The following is a 16,445-nucleotide window of genomic DNA, read 5'->3' as shown; positions in this document are numbered from 1 at the left end:
TTAAGCGTCTGCCTTCAGCTCAGGTCATGATCCCAGGGTCCTGGGATCGAGCCCCACATCGGGCTCCCTGCTCGGCGGGAAGCCTGCTTCTCCCTCTCCCACTCCCTCTGCTTGTGTTCCTGCTCTCACTGTGTCTCTCTCTATCAAATAAATAAATATTTTAAAAATAAATAAATAAAATAAATAAAACCTGTTCTACAGCTGTTACGTTTGTAAAGGTTGGATATGTATATACAGAGAAATGAATAGAACAGAACAGAAAAAAGTCCAAAACCACACATGGCGGGCAGGTGGGAATGATGGCTAATGCTTTGGAGCCAACGGGAGGGAAGCTTTTTAGAGATGATTGTATTTGGGTTAAAATTTTCTGTATCAGACACAAGAAAATGGTAACCATGACTACATGAGAAATGGGACTTGCGGGCGGGGCTGGACGACCTTTGGAACCATTCTAGAATTCTTTAATCATAGAAAACAGGATTTAAGATCAAAATGCTAATGTGAAGAAAAGATCTGCCCTCTTCGGACATGAAGCAATTGGAAGAGAAGAGAATGGGGATGGTGTTCAAAAAACCAGAACAGGGGCACCTGGGTGGCTCGGTCGGTTCAGAGTCTGACTCTTGATCTCAGCTCGGGTCTTGATCTCAGGGTTGTGGGTTCAAGCCCCATGCTGGGCTCTGCCCTGAGCATTGAGCCTACTTAAAAAATAAAAAAAAAATCCAGAATAGTCATGGGTCCCCAAGTGTGGATGCAAGGCGCCCAGCAATATGGGTGTGTGGGTGGGTGTCATGGGACACCAAGAACTCAGCCGAGTGGCATGACGCACGGTAGGTGCTCAATAAACAGACGTGGGGATTGTTTTCATCCTGACTGACATAATGAAAGTTGGAGAGGTAGACTGGGGAGAGGTGGCAAAAGGCCCAAAGAGATCCATACACAGATATACCCCGCTCTCGGTGGGGGGCATTCAAGGTTTCCCTTGGGGAGGAGGGGAGTGGTGTCTGCCTGCCATTTATCCTGCCAAGTCTTGTGCAGGACTGGTTACCTTTCATTCTCTCCATCTTTGCCATTATGTCCATTTTACAGATGAAGGGAAATGACCAAGGTGAGGTCACAGAGAGGGGCCGCAGGAGAACTCAGATGTGAGCCCAGACTGGTGAGAAGCCCAAACTCACTATCATCCACACAACAGTAAGCAGGAGGAAACAGCAGGGAGCAGAGACAGTGGTCTGGCTGGGATTCTGGTTCCTAAAAGTACAGGAGCTCTGAGTCTTCTGTAAGTCAAGAAAAAGGATGCAGCTGGGAGATTCTAAAAGGCACAGGACAAGAGGAGAACACTGAGGGTGGGAGGCCTGAGGGCATAAGTCGGGAGCCAGACAGAGTGGGGCGAGGAAGGGCTGACTTTCTTAGAAACAGAGAGGAGGGCAGAGGAGGGCAGACGCAGACAACAGTGAGGGAGGAGGAAGGAAGCTGAAGAGGTCTGTGTCATCCAGCCACCCAGCACCAATGCTGAGCCCAGGTAGCATCCTTCGGGGACTAAAATTTAGGCCCCAGTACATGTGGGAAGAGCACGGGGTGGGGGTGGCTGGCAGAGGGGATGGGGACATGTGGGGTCTGCTTCCCTCTTCGGCACCAACCCTTCCTTCCTAAACTTCTGATGCAGATGCACTCTTTGGCTCCTGACCCTGGCAGCCACCTCTCCTTACTCAATGGCTCAGCACGGATGGGGGAAGGTTGGAAACCAAGGTCCGAATGTTGTCCCATGCCCATCCCACACCTGGAGGAGGGAATCTGTGGGGGCCAAGGAAAAGATCTAAATGGCGTGCCGAGGGTGCCTAGGGCTGACAGCAGATCCCCCGAGGGAAGGAATGGGGCAAGAAAGGAAAGCAATTAAGAAAATGGCTTAAAAATTTTTTAAAAATTAAAGCCTAGATGGACACTCAACACCATGCCACAGTGACAAACAGCAATAACCTCAGTGTCCAACAAATAGGGATTGAGTAACGGCCCACAAATCCTCACATAAGGGATTCTACAGGACCTCTTGAAGTCACCTTGAAGAATATTTGCCTGTCATGGGGAAACACTCTGCTGTTCTGCTAAGTGAAATGGAAAAGTAGGTCACAAAGTGGCAGGACACTGGAGAGCCGGCATTCCAAACCAGCTCTGTCACATCCTACTTTTGTGAGCTGGGACAAGGTATTCAGCTTCTCTGTGCCTCAGTTTCTTCATCCATAAAATGGGGATAGGAACAGAGCCACCGCATAATCTGGATTGTTAGCAGGATTCAATGAGCTCGCCCGCAAACATCAAGGGCACAGAGCAGTGCCTAATACGTAACCGACACTTAATAAGTATTTGCTATTCTAATTTTTTTTTTTTTAAAGATTTTATTTATTTATTTGACAGGGAGATAGCGAGAGCAGGAACACAAGCAGGGGGAGTAGGAGAGGGAGAAGCAGGCTTCCTGGTGAGCAGGGAGCCCGATGTGGGGCTCAATCCCAGGACCCTGGGATCATGACCTGAGCCGAAGGCAGTCGCTTAACGACTGAGCCACCCAGGCACCCCTGCTATTCTAATTTTTTGAAAAGAAAAATATTTAGGCTATTCCTGTCAGAAGATCTAAACTTGATCCTAAACCTGAACCTTATCAGGTTCTCCATCTAGATTTAATTACCAATTTATAGGGAACAATTGGCCCAATCCCAAGTGTGGGCCACGATCTGGTTTCTTCCACAAAAAATGGTATAGGAGGGAAAAAAAAGGGGCTGGTGAGGGAGCTGTTCAACCAGAAACGTAGGTATTTATGTGTAAAATGATATGATGCCAAGGATTTGCTTTGTAATCCCCCAGGAAGCAAATAAGGGGAGGACATTCAGGGATTTGAGATTAGCTGTGTACAGTTGATAACACTAAGGCTGGGTCCATGGGAGCTCCTCGTACTTCTCTCTCTACTTTCAAGAATGTTTTTTAAATGTTCAAATAGAAAGTAAGCATGAACATTAATAAAAATTATGAATCCTGGGGCGCCCGGGTGGCTCAGTCAGTTAAGCATCCAACTCTTGGTTTCAAGCTCAGGTCATGATCTCAGGGTCATGGGATCGAGCCCCACATCAGGCTCCATGCTCAGCAGGGAGTCTACTTGGGATTCTCTCTCTCCCTTTCCCTTTGCCCCTCCGACTCGGGAGCTCTCTCTCTCTCTCAAATAAGTAAAATCTAAGAAAGAAAGGGAAGGAAGGAAGGAAGAAAGGGAGGGAGGGAAGGAGGGAGGGAGGAAGGAAGGAAGGAAGGAAGGAAGAGAGGGAGGGAGGAAGGAAGGAAGGAGTTATGAATCCTGGGGCCCCTGGGTGGTGCAGTCAGTTAAGCATCCAACTCTTGGTTTCAAGCTCAGGTCGTGATCTCAGGGTCATGAGATCCGGCCACGTGTCAGGCTCCAACCTCAATGCAGAGTCTGCCTGAGACGCTCTCTCTCCCCCACCACCCCTCCTCTCTCAAATAAATAAATAAATCAGAAGGATGGAAGGAAGGAAGGGAGGGTGGGAGGGAGAAAGGAAAGGAAAGGAAAGGAAAAGGAAAAGGAAGAAAAGAAGCTAATTAATTAATTATGCATCCTGGGGAACATTTTTGGGAGGAGAGCCACAAGGTAGGAACTAGTGGGAGAGGGGGTGCTGTGGATGACTCTGGTTTCCCTTTTCTGTAGGTTTGTTTATGTTCCCCAAGTGAGCAGGTGTTCACTGTGTAAATGGAAAATCAACGTGTACAAATCAGAAGAAAAAGACATGAAAAAGTAGTTACTCTGGGCCGTGGGGAAACAGGCAGTGGTGGGTGCTTATTTGTGCATACTTCCTGGCATCGGTCCAGGTTTCGGTAACGATAAGGACAAAAACATTGTCATTTGAACCTCCTCCCAGCCACCGCCCCCCATGGCTCCCAGCTCCCCGCCCAACCGCACGCACCTCTTCTCAAGGGGAGCAGCTTGTTCTCCAGGATGTCCCTGGCGTCAGTGCCTTCGTCCATCAGGTCGAGCTTGGTGATGACGCCGATGGTCCGCAGGCCTGAAAGAGCCCAGAGGTCAGAGGATGCCGTGAGGGAGGAGCCTGGGCTGGCAGCCTGGGGAGGGGGGATCTCCACTTCCAAGCTGTGAGACCTGGGACAAGCTATAACGTCACCTGCCTGGACCCCAGTTTCCCTCATGTCAAGTGAAGACAACAGCCACACCAATCTCAGAGGGTTGCCCATGAAGATAAACTGGCTTGTGACAAACATGCAATCAGTAAATACTGGCCACCGTCATTGTCATTCCTGTGACCTGCGACAGTGCCTTGCTGCCGCAGTGTCAGGGAAGACCTCATGAAAACTCAAAATCCAGGCTCAGTCTCCATGCTGTGCTCTCTGACTTACCCGCAAAGTCCCAACATCATACGCAAAACCACGGCGACTGTTCCTAGGGTTACCTTGCACCTGAATGGCCAAAATTCCACTCTGGAAACCACCTCATCGGATTCCTCCTGTCCCCAGGTCACCTCGAATCAAGGGAACCCTCCTAGCAAAGCTGCTCACCTACAGATCAGCTGGCCCTGGTGGGCCTACGGATCCTCTGTGATAGCGCGCGTGCGCGTGCCTGCGTGTGTGTGTACGTGTGCGTATGTGTGACACACAGGAAGCCCAGGGAGATCTCCAGAGGGTGCTAAGGGGGGCTTCGTGGGGCTGAGAGTTGTGCTCTCCCTGGTGCTCTTGCCTGTTCATATTTGGCTGTGAGGTGCCATCACCTTTTTGGAGGGTGAAGGGGCCACAGCTGTGAATACCCACAAAGCTTGTGCCAGGCAGGGAGGGGAGAGGCAGAGTGGGGGGGGGCCTGGGGAGGGGGCCTGGAGGCCTGGACTCTACCGGAAATGCTGCATTTCACTGGAGGATCATTTATGAACAAAGAAGAGGTGAGAGTGGCCAGCTCGGTGGATGCTGTGCACATGCGTCCCGATGGTAACAGGGAAACACACACACACACAGTGTACAGAAAAATAAGGAAAGATCACCGCATTTTTTAAAATGTGAGTTTACACGGGAGAACAAACTATGAGAGGCTATTTCTGAGGCGTGGCCACTGGTATCTCTGTAGGGGAAGGGGAGCGGTCGCTTCTTAGATTCTGTGTTTTATAACGGTGACATTTTGGGGGTAATAATTATGAACACTTCCAAAGCCAGAAAAAGAGCCAACATTGAGTTTACAAGTGTAACTGAACCCACGCCCATTTCCTTACCACCCGATCAAGCCTCTGTGGCATCTCTGTCACAATCATGCTCTATCCATGGGACTGGACCGGGGGCACGGGGAGCCTGTGGGGGGCCCACGGATAGGCGTGGCCTTTCCTGGGAGACCATGCCTGGGATGACCATGGGGACACAGCGTGTCCTTCTTGGGACAAAGATACTCGGAGCACTGCCCTCGACTCTGAAAAGCTCACAGTCCAGTGTGTGAAAGGGCCGTCAGCTCCCATCCCTCCACTGGCCGTCCTCGGGCCGGACTGGGGACCAGAAGCCAGGGAGCAGAGCGCCAGAGCCCGTCTTTCCCCAGCTCCTCCCTGGTCCCCGACTCCCTCCGAACCACCATGGAATCAGGCAGTCAGAGGCATTTTGCAAATCGTATTTCATTGTGTGTCCCACTCCACAACCACCAACACATGCAGGACACACCCAGCTCCCCACGGCAGCCACCAAGGCCCCTTGGACGGTCGCACCCCCTCCACGTCGCCTCCTCTGCCCCAGTCACAATGGCCTCCTCACCATGTTCTGGGCACCCCAGGCTCAAATCCGGCCCAGCCTATTTAGCATCACTGGCCATTTTCCTGGATTTTGCCTCTTTTCATCATTCATCATTCTGGTCTTGCCTGAAACCTCACATCTTCAGTGGCCTCTGACCCCTACACCCCCAACCCCAGCCACTCTCAAAGGGTTGGATTTTCCTCCAGTGCTTACTTCTGGCTGAAACTGCCCCACCTGCTTATTTTCTTACTGTTTTCTGTCTCCCTCCCTGGAACATCAACTCACCAGTGGCAGGGGCCCTGTCAACTTTGTCCCCTGCAGGGTCCCCAAGGCCAAAACAGAGCCTGGCATGTATCAGGTACTTAACTGACAGGTACTTAATAAATGGTCCAAGGAAAAGTTTGACCCGGAATGCCCCGAGCCAGAGACGCCACAGTCCTCACTGATCCCTACTGCCCCATCTGGCTTCACTAACTCATCAACCTTTTACCTTCTCTGCCTGGCCCCTGAGCAGTTACAGGGACATCTCTAGTCCTCTCAGCAGCTCTACAGGCTAGGATTGCTGTTGCCATTTTGACTGAGGGGGACCAAGCTGAGGAGAAACGCCCAACTGCCACACAAGAGCCTCCCAGGGGCAGCCCTCCGGCACTGCTGGTCCCCACGGGAGATGCTGTATCCCAGGAGGGCCTTTTCCTAGGGGTCATATGCCAAAGAGAACACCAGTGACCTGGAATCAAGGATGCTGGGCAAGTTGCCATGCATCCAGGCCCTCGGGAGGGGAACGGCTACGGCAGGGCTCAGTGGTTACCTTGTGGGTCGACCTCCTTGGCCAGCTTGAGGGCGTCCGAGTTGGCCAGGTCCATGTTGGCAGGGGTGACGGCGAGAATGAGGCTGCTCTCCCGGCTGATGAACTGCAGGATCATGTCCTTGATCTGGTACTCGATATCTGGGGGCTGGTCCCCCACAGGCACCTTGGTGATACCCGGGAGGTCGATGAGGGTCAGGTTCAACACTGAGAGGGAAACCAGAGGGAAAGGTCATCAGAGACAGAGGAGGGGAGGCAGGCACGGCCCCACAGCTACCCAGCCCACTTCCCCAAGTGCTGGGAGGGGTCTGCCTGCAGGATTCCTCCTGCCCTCCAACCAGACCAGATCACACCTTTGGATCCAGCAGTTCCTCTTCGAGGGCCCCCTCCTACAGACAGCCTCTCTCTATTGCAGTGATACAGTTTTAAATCGGGACATTTGCATTGGCAGCCTGGAATTGCTCTCAGTGGCTAAATAAATTTCGGCCCATCAATTCAGCCATGACCAAAGGCTGCTGTTTACCAATGTTTACCATAAAAACAAAAAGATGATACTCCGATAAGAGACACACTCTGAGATGTATTCATACAAAGAAGAGGCATTTTATATTATGCTACAATTTGAATAAAAGCGGTGAAACACACAAGCATGATATACACACAAACATGTTCATAACTGACTCAGGAGTGAGAATATAAAATATGTTCGTAATACTGAGGGCAGTGTAGGTTTTTGCTCTATACCCTTTCATAATTTTTGTATTTTTGTGCTGTGTACAGGCATCATTTATTCAAAAATAAATCAATTTTAAAACTCCAAGAACTCATGCTGAGGAGTTCAGAGTCTGCTAGAAAATTCTCCAAATGCCATTTGAGTTAGCAATCTATGCCCCGGGGCCACAAGTTGTACTTGGTGGCAGGCGGCGCTAGGTAAATGATGGGAGTTTTTTTTAAATCAGAACATTTTACAGAGAAGACTGGCTATCTGGCTCCTCTGTAAGGCCCGGAAGACCTGGTTACCCTGGGCTGGTGTCATTATGTGGCCGCCGTGACCTGGGAACCACACCATGGCCACCCCTTTCCACAGGGGCATACAGCTGCGATTTGCCCCAGTCCCCACCACTCCCAACAGTCTTTCCAGCATGCTGTGTTTCCTGAGAGCTGAGACTGATTTCTCAGTACCACATTCCTATCAAAAAATGGTAAGACAGAGATCAAGAGGGCTGTGTGCGTGTGAAGAAAAATGGAAGGGGTCATATTTTTTGTGAGAGTGTGGCCAACCCCACCCATGAGTGGCACAGAGTCGGCTCCCCTCTGCCCCGACACCCAAAGGGTCCGCGCCTGTGCTGCCTACCGTGGGGCGAGTAGACCCGCAGGTTGATGGGCACTGGGGAGATGCCTTTGTTGGTCCCCGTGACCCTGTCAGTCTCCGCTTCGATCTCCTGCCGGACTTCATCAAAGTCTGTAAACTTTTTGGACTTACAGTGCAAAAACTCAGCATATTCTGAAAAAGGAAGAAAGATGCTCAAAATGAGAAAGAGAAGTAGTCTCGCTTGCAGGCAGGGAGCTGATGGCCTTCTGGGACAGGTGTCTTGTCAAGCAGAGAAAGCGAAGAATCAGTCACAGTGGCTCCAGGAATTTGGGGAGCCACAGATTCATCCTCGCAGAAAATATCTGCAGGGGGCGCTCCTACAGCCAAGCCCCCTTCCGGACCTCAGGGAATTCCTCAGGGAACAAAACCAGCAAAGATCCTGTCCCCTGGGGGGAACAGAAACTCTCATGAAGTATTTTGCGAAACGAAACGTCACGACGCGCTATGAGAAAAACAAAACAAAACAAACCAACCAACAGGTGGGTGTAACCAGCACTTGTCACTTTTGGATGAACAGGACACAAGGGGAAATACGGGCATGCGTCACCGGACAGCAGGTGGCGTACGTGTGAGGGAGCTGCTTCCTCGGTGTTACCCTTGAGACTGAGTCCAGAGTTGTGACACAGAAACCCCCTTGCTGTGGGTCAAAGGAGATGCAAGCCGCCGTCCTAGTGGGATCCTGAGCTGCCAGCACTGTCCAGCTCGCCAAGATCCCAGACGCGCGCCCTTGGGGCCCATCTGTCCTTCCTCCCCGAGTGTGTGCACAGGATGGGGAACAGGGCGCAGCTGCTGGCCTCATCAAAGCCCGTCTGGCTCTCCTCACCTTCTGGCTGTTCCCGGGGCCCCCCACCTAGACACGAACCCCTCAGGAGAACCGCTTTCTGGGCAGGGCCTGAAGTGGGCAGAGGAGGCCTCTTCACGCCTTCTGAGCCAAGTGACTAACGATGAGTGCTGGGCCCATTAGATACGGGATAAAGCAAGAATAAACTATGTTCGTCCTCAGATATAGGGACTGAGCCTACAGGTGTTTGCTGTATAATTCCTCAACTTTTCCATATGTTCCAATTTTTGTGGTAAATGTTGGGAAGGGGAGACCCCGTAGGCTCAGAAACCACAGCTCAGCAGTGATGCTACAAAGAAAATGGAAGTCAGACACGCTGGCAAACAGCCCAAAGCACTGCACCACTACAGAGGCAGAGAAGCATGCAGCCGCGTCATCTCTAAGAGGAAAGAACGAGACGTCGCCTCGATGTCCACCAGGAGGAGACCTGGCTACACAAATCCCAGCACAGACACACCATCAGCTGCCTCAAAAGAGAGGATGGAGATGGAGCCCGACAGAGGAGGCCCAGCAGCTCTAGAATCTCCACTCAGACGCAGAGCGAGGCAGAAAGAAATGAGGGCGAAGAGGTTCGCCATCCCATCACTGCGACCTAACCGGCCGGGGCCAACACGCAGCCCCTGCTGGCTCCAGCCAAGCCCCGTGGGTGCTCCCACGTGCCCCTCAAGAGCGAGCCCCTTAGCAACGGGCATCTGTGCCACAGATGAGGAACCTGAGGCCCACACAGGGGAAGTGACTTGGCCCAAGCTCAGTGGTGGAGCTGGGATTCCGACTTCAGATCATCTGTCTCCAGGTAGTGGCTCTCAGGTCACGTGGCCTTTGTGAGGCCCCTGGCAGGCTCGTAACCTCTCTGGACCTCTGCTTCGGGGGCCCGGGGGACTCTGTGGGCTCAGATCACTGAGGGCACTGGCCGCCTGGGGACAGGGGCAACGAGGACACCACCAGCATGGGCACCCCCACCCCACCCCCATCAGCTGACCCAGTTCCCAAGGACAGTCACGCTCAAGCCCTCCACAGGGACAAGAGGAAATGCTTGGCTGCTCTTCCGGCAGCAGCCTCCAAAAATGGAACAGTCCCCCAACCCCCCCACAGCATACCTCAGTTCTCATCCGGCTCACGGCCCGGGGCTCAGCACCCGCAAGAGACCATCCCCCTCCCAGGAATGCAACCACAGGATGCAGGCCCTCTCCCTTGTAGACTGGGCCCTGCCAGGCCTGGTACCTGGAAGGCCCACCCCCACCCCTTGCTCCTCTAGGGCCTGCCTGCTTGTTGCCTCTCCCAGGGAGCCTTCCTAAACCCCATGCCACCTGACACCTCATCCTGCATCTTGGGCCTCCCCCCCCCCTCAGAGCCAGGACCTGCTGGCCATGACCCCTGGAGTCCAGCGGGCACTGGCCATCTCCCTCTCTGCCAACTCCTTCATCTGCAGGATGTGCGGATGGTGCCAGAAAGCCACAGCTTCTTTTTTTTTTTTTTAGATTTTATTTATTTGACAGAGAGAGACACAGCGAGAGAGGGAACACAAGCAGGAGAAGTGGGAGAGGGAGAAGCAGGCTTCCCGCAGAGCAGGGAGCCCCATGTGGGACTCGATCCCAGGACCCTGGGATCATGACCTGAGCCGAAGGCAGTCGCTTAACCAACCGAGCCACCCAGGCGCCCAAGCCACAGCTTCTTACCCCGGGAGTGGTGGGCAGCAGAAACCACACCCTCTGTGCCCAAGAGGAAGGTTCAGGAGCCTGCCAGGCCCATCCCTCACTGCCCACTTTACTGGGCTCCTTGTCGCTTTGAAACCATGTGCTAGATTCCAGGGTTGATACTAACCTTCAAAAGCTTCCACAAAGCCTTCTTTCCCCGCACAGCACTGACCCTCTTAAAGCCAGACCTTGGCCCTCCTTTCCTCAGAACCCTCCATGGCTCCCAACTCACCACTTCCCCAGAGCCCTATAAAACTTCCTTCTCCCCAGCTTTTTTTTTTTTTTTAAAGATTTTATTTATTTATTTGACAGAGAGAGACAAAGCGAGAGAAGGAACACAAGCAGGGGGAGTGGGAGAGGGAGAAGCAGGCTTTCCGCAGAGCAGGGAGCCTGACGTGGGGCTCGATCCCAGGACCCTGAGATCATGACCTGAGCTGAAGGCAGACGTGTAATGACAGAGCCACCCAGGCGCCCCATTCTCCCCAGCTTCTGACTTCAACTCATTCCCCTCCAGCCAGCCACTTGGGTCTTCTGCCTCAGGGCCTTTGCACTGGCTCTTCTCTCTGCTTATAGGCTCTCTCCCTAACCTCCTTCATGTTTGTTCAAGTGTCAGCTTCTCCACGAGGCCTGTTCTGGCTCCCACCCAAGACGACGAACCTCGAGTTCTTCCTTCCCTGCCTTATGACCCTCCCAAGCACTGGCTGCCTTCTAACAACGCTGACCTCCTCCTGTGTTATCTTCCGGGTTCACCCTATGGGGCAGGGATCTGAATCTGCATTGTTCACTCTGTGTCCCTGGGGGCTCCCTCTGGGTATACCTACTGACGTGCTCAATAATCATATGCATGACTGAATGACGATGAGAAAGATAATACGGTCCCTGCTTTGGCTTCTGTAAGGGGGCCCAACTCCAAGGCCACGAAGCTGAATATATGGGAAACTGGACAGGGACGGAGTCTAACAAGGCCACCTGCTGTTTTTTCCTCTCTCTCTCTCTCTTTCTCTCTCGCTCCCCCTCCCTCCCTCCTTCCTTCCCAAGATCTTGACACCAAAGGCCCAGTCCTGAGCTGGGCCCCTGGTCTGACGGGAAGATGGACACTGCCCAAGCGTGTCACAGCAGGTGCCACAGACACTCCAAAGAGACGCAACACAGCAGAAGCCAGGGGCGGGGACCCCCTGGAGGGGCTAACCTGCCGGAGTCCAGCCCCAGCCCGCCCCAGGACGAGGGAGGCAGGCCAGGGCAGCAGTGGGCAGAGAGCCCGTGCCTGCACCATCTCTCTGAGGTGGCGACTTTCCCCCATTGCCTGAGGACGCGCTGGGCCCAGGGGTCCTGGGAAGGAGGGGAGCCTCCCAAGGGCCAGGTCGGCCTCTGCGCCAGTCTCCCTGTGAAGAGAACAGAAACCTGAGAAATAAGACGGGAGGGGCTTTGCCTGGGGCTCCACAGCCCTGTGCATGCTGGAATGCTGATGATTTTTTAATGATCCCCTGTCGCAAAGAATAAGTCAGAGGCCTGAGGGCTGAGCTCAGAGCCTGTGATGCCTGGAGACTCTCTCTCAACTCGTTCCCAGCAGCCAAAGTTGAGTCCCCCGCAGCAGAGCTGCACCTTGCTGTCCCCAGCCCAGCTGCCGAGTTCCTAACTCTCCCCTGCTGGTGCACAGCAAACAAGGCCAGTGCGGCCAGTCCCTGAGCCCTGGGGCGGCCCTGACAGCCCCACCCCCACCCCCACAGGCCCTCCGAGCCAGGCCCTCCCCTGGGAGGAAGGGCAGCCCCAGGGTTTCCACAGGACCCAGCCCAGGGCCTGGCGCACACCAGGAATGAAGCAATCACCTGGGCCCTTGTCCAGCACTCATGCTGCTGACCCAGAGGCGCCAGCCACCCTCTGCCACCGCACAGCTTCCCACCCGCATCCTAACTGTGGGGCAGTGAGTGCACTCGCAGTTGTTTCCTAGAAAGATGTTCTGCCCTCCTTCCAGGACTTGTTCCCTCATCTCCTTCAGGTCTCAGCTTGAAGCAGCCCTCGGTGGGGAGGCCCACCTTGACCACTGGGGATCCAGCAGATGCCCTGCCGCCTGGCCCCTCCCTCCACGGCCTGACACGCCATGTGCTCAGGTGTCCCCCTGCTAAGGCCGGAGCTGCAAGAGAGCAGGCTTAGTTTTGGTCACTGCTCTCTCCGGTGCCTGGTAGCTAGGAGGTCCTTAATAAAAATTACTGAGTCATCAGGTGCCGCAGCCTAGGACGACATCACCCTGAGTCCCAAGTGGGTCCCCGTTGTGCTAAGCAGCCAATCCCTACTTTGGGCATCTCCCAGGCCCTTCGAGAAGGTGTCCTCAGAAGGGAGATGACAAGTGCGTACCGCCATGCCACCTTCGGGGTAATGAGCCACCCAGGGCACCAGGAAACAGCCCCAAGTCAGTGGCCGCAGTTCCCTCAGGCCTGGTTTCCCGAGAAGGTTTTGGGCCCTCCTGTTTCAAAGGAGCTGGAGGAGGCCCACAGGACAGAAGGCACCCTCCCGATCCCGCAGGCAGAGCCGGTGACAGACCCCACCGAAATTCTACTGGAACAACCAGCCTTCAGCCTAGCCCCTCCGGCCTGGAAAGGGTGAGGCAGGAGCCACAATATCATGTGGGGAGGTGACAGGAAGAAGAGAGAGAGGTGGGCATGTCTAGCCACGCCCAGGTCAGAGTTCCAGCCCCTCTCTCAGTGCCTCAGTTCCCCTACAAGGAAATGGGACAACACTGAACACAGCTGTGGGGCTGCTAGGAAATCAAACGCCATCACGCTGGGCCCACAGGAAGCACACAAATAGCTTAGCTGCTAGTCAGGGAAATGCACAAGGCTGGCCTTGGTGTATCAGGGCCTTTTTTTTTTTTTTTTTTGAGAGAGAGAGCATGTGCCTGCGTGAATGAGTGGGGTGGGGGGGAGGGGCAGAGGGAGAGGGAGAGGGAGGGAAACAACCTCAAGCCGACTCCGAGCTCAATGCACAGCCCAACTTGGAGCTTGATCCCATGACCCTGAGATCACACCCTGAGCCAAAATCAAGAGGCACACACTTCACCAACTGAGCCACCCAGGCGCTCCGGGGTCTCAGGGCTTTGCATGGAGGAACCCTGCCCTGGTCTTCATGGGCATTTCCCATCCTTACCCCGTTCTCAACCCAGCGCGAAGTGGAACACCAGGGCTGACTCCTGGCAGCATGAGGTGGAGTCTGCCTTCCCCCAACCTGGCACAGCAGGCATGCTCACCTGGGACAGGAGGCCATACTTGGGGACTCAAATATACCTGGGAGACCCTGAGTACCCCATGATCAAAGGGGTCCAATCAAGAGGAACTTTGCAGAGGCTTTAGCCAACCAAGAAGAGGCAAAGCATGTGGCACCCCCCGAGCTTGCTTGGTCCTCAGGCTCCCTCTGATTTGAGACAAGTCGTGCAGACCTCCCATTCTAGGACACACCACCACCAGGAAGGTGTGCTATTGTGATTTATAGTAAGAAATACATATTTGTATTTCTTCCCTCCATTTTTTTTTAAATATTTTTTTTTTAAGATTTTTATTTATTTATTGAGAGAGACAGTGATAGAGAGAGAGCATGAGAGGGGGAGAGTCAGAGGGAGAGGCAGACTCCCCGCCGAGCAGGGAGTCCGATGCGGGACTCGATCCCGGGACTCCAGGATCATGACCCGAGCCAAAGGCAGTTGCTTAACCAACTGAGCCACCCAGGCGCCCCTTCCCTCCATTTTTGACACAGAGCTCCTAGAATCCTTGGAAAGCCCTAAGTGATAAGAGCAATAAAGGTGTCTTAACATTCCTAATAAGCCCCTTTCAGAAACCACACATCAGTTTAAGCTAATGAGGAGACTTTTGGAAAGCACTTAGGATGGGAGTTGTTTGCCAGGGGACCAATTTATATAATTAGAGGGTTGCAGCTTTTAGCCCCTCCCTATGCACCCCCACGGTGGAGAGGGCCATAGGTTGAATCCATCCCCAGTGGCTAATTTAATCAATCATGCCTATGTGATGAGGCCCCATCAAAATCCCAAAAGGATGGGGCTCAGAGAGCTTCCTGGCTGGTGAGCACAAGGAGGTGCTAGGAGAGGGGCGCCCCTTCCCCACACCCTGCCCTACGCCTCTTTTCCCTCTGGCTGCTCCTGAGTTCTATCCTTTTTATATTAACCACTGATCTAGGAAGTAAACAGTTTCCCGGAGCTCCATGAGCCGCTCCAGTAAATTCAGTGAACCTGAGGGGAGGGCCCTGGGAACCTGAGATCTATAGCCAGGGGTGAGAAGCACAGGGGACATCCTGGACTCGTGACTGGTGGTGGGGGTGGAGGGCGACAGTCTGGTGGGACGGAGCCCTTATCCTGGGGGGTCTGACGCTATGTCCAGGCGGGCGGGCAGTGTGGGAACGGAGGTGACTGTAGGCCACTCAGTCAATGTCCACTGAGAACTGGAGAACTGCTTGGTAGTGTGGGAAAAACCCCACATACACGGAGAAAGTGACAGCCCCAGCTGGCATCCCGGCCAGCCGCCCCCCCCCCGCCTGACTCGCACCAGCTCCTGGCTCTGTTTCCTCACCAAGACACAAGGCCCATGCCCCGAGCGCTACAGTGTCTTCCAGCTTTATAGAGAAGGCCCTGCCAGGGCCAGGCTCATGGGGAAAGGTGCCGGAGAAAGCAGCTGATGACCCCACCCGCCTTCCACCAGGAGAGAAGAGGCAGCGCAGCGGCCCACAGAGCACGCTCAGGTACCTGGCTAATGCTGACGGAGCACCCGCCGGGGTCCGGCCCTGTGCTGGGCACCAGAGAGCGGCGGACAAGGCACATCAGTGTCCCTGCCCTCTGGCACTGACTTTCGGGGCAGGGGAGAAACCATTAAGAAAATATAAAAACGGGATGAGATTACGTGATACGTGCTGTGGAGGAACTAAGGCAGCTGTGATGGGGGGGCAGGAGGGCGTTGGGGCTCACACTCAGGAAAGGAGGAGGACAAGGACAAGGAAGGTGGGCAGGGTGTTCCAGGGAGGGAGCACAGTGAGGGCCAAGGCCTGGAGGCATGAATGAATGAGCTGAGAGCTGACCTTGAGGATGAGCGATGAGGGAAGATGCTGCAGCTAGGGACCAGGAGGAGGTGAGGTCCCAGAGGCCAGCAAGGACCTGTTGGGGTCATAAGGCTTTGAGAAGGAAGCTGGGAGCCAAGCCCTGCCATCCCCTCGCTGGCCCCTGAGAACACCAGCCAAGGTCAAGGGAAGGGAGGCTCAGCAGGCCACATTCCACACAAGAACAGTCCCCAGCACGCAGGGTTTACCAGGCCAAGGGATGGTTCCCAGGGAGGAGTAGCCGTCAAACTTCCTGGTGGCTGTAGTTTTAGGTAACTATTTTTTTTTTAAGATTTTATTTTTAAGTAATCTCTACACCCAATGTGGGGCTCGCATCGCATGCTCTACTAAGCCGGCCAGGCGCCCCATGTGGTCTTAGGTAATTTTTAAACTAAGCAGATTAAAAGTAATGGCTCACCAAGACCAGTCTGGACCAGAAAAGCCAGGCATCACTGGGTGTCACAGACATCAGAGAGGAGGACTGAGGCCCAGCCACAGAGCCACATCATGGGACTCCAGACCCCACAGGAGGCGGCAGCCACACCAAAGCCACATGGCGTGCCAGGGCCACAAGGGAGGTACCACTATCACCCCCATATTACAGATGAGGAAGTTGAGACACAGAGAGGGAGGCCACTTGTCCCAGGCCCCAGACACTAGGGGTAGCTGCCTGGCTCCAGAGTCAGCTGGACAAAAGTCTACTCTCTAGAAACAATGCAGCCCCACATAGCCCCTCCACCAATCACATGTCCCCCACTAAACTTAGCCTCCTCCCTCTTATTAGTGGGATGTCCCGCCTCCCACCCAGTTAGGGCACCTCTGCTGTTCATCGCCCTAGACCCCCCCACCTCTAGGTCACTCTAGACTGCCCTTCACCCCCAC

At 54.0% G+C, this 16,445-nt stretch overlaps 1 protein-coding gene across 1 annotated transcript in view; it reads right to left on the bottom strand.

The window, feature by feature from the left end:
- DNM2 (dynamin 2) overlaps nt 1–16,445 on the bottom strand; it is a 57,630-nt gene that overhangs the window by 34,260 nt on the left and 6,925 nt on the right. The window contains exons 3-5 of the mRNA XM_081805384.1: nt 7,920–8,069; nt 6,569–6,772; nt 3,957–4,055 (exon numbers count right to left, since the gene is read on the bottom strand). Of these exons, the coding sequence (XP_081661510.1) occupies nt 3,957–4,055; nt 6,569–6,772; nt 7,920–8,069 (453 nt within the window). The remainder of the gene's footprint in view (nt 1–3,956; nt 4,056–6,568; nt 6,773–7,919; nt 8,070–16,445) is intronic.

This window comes from Leptonychotes weddellii, chromosome 1 (genome assembly GCF_054177405.1).
Source record: "Leptonychotes weddellii isolate Sample4059 chromosome 1, ASM5417740v2, whole genome shotgun sequence".
NCBI lineage: Eukaryota > Metazoa > Chordata > Mammalia > Carnivora > Phocidae > Leptonychotes > Leptonychotes weddellii.
This window is presented reverse-complemented; position numbering and strand designations above follow the sequence as displayed.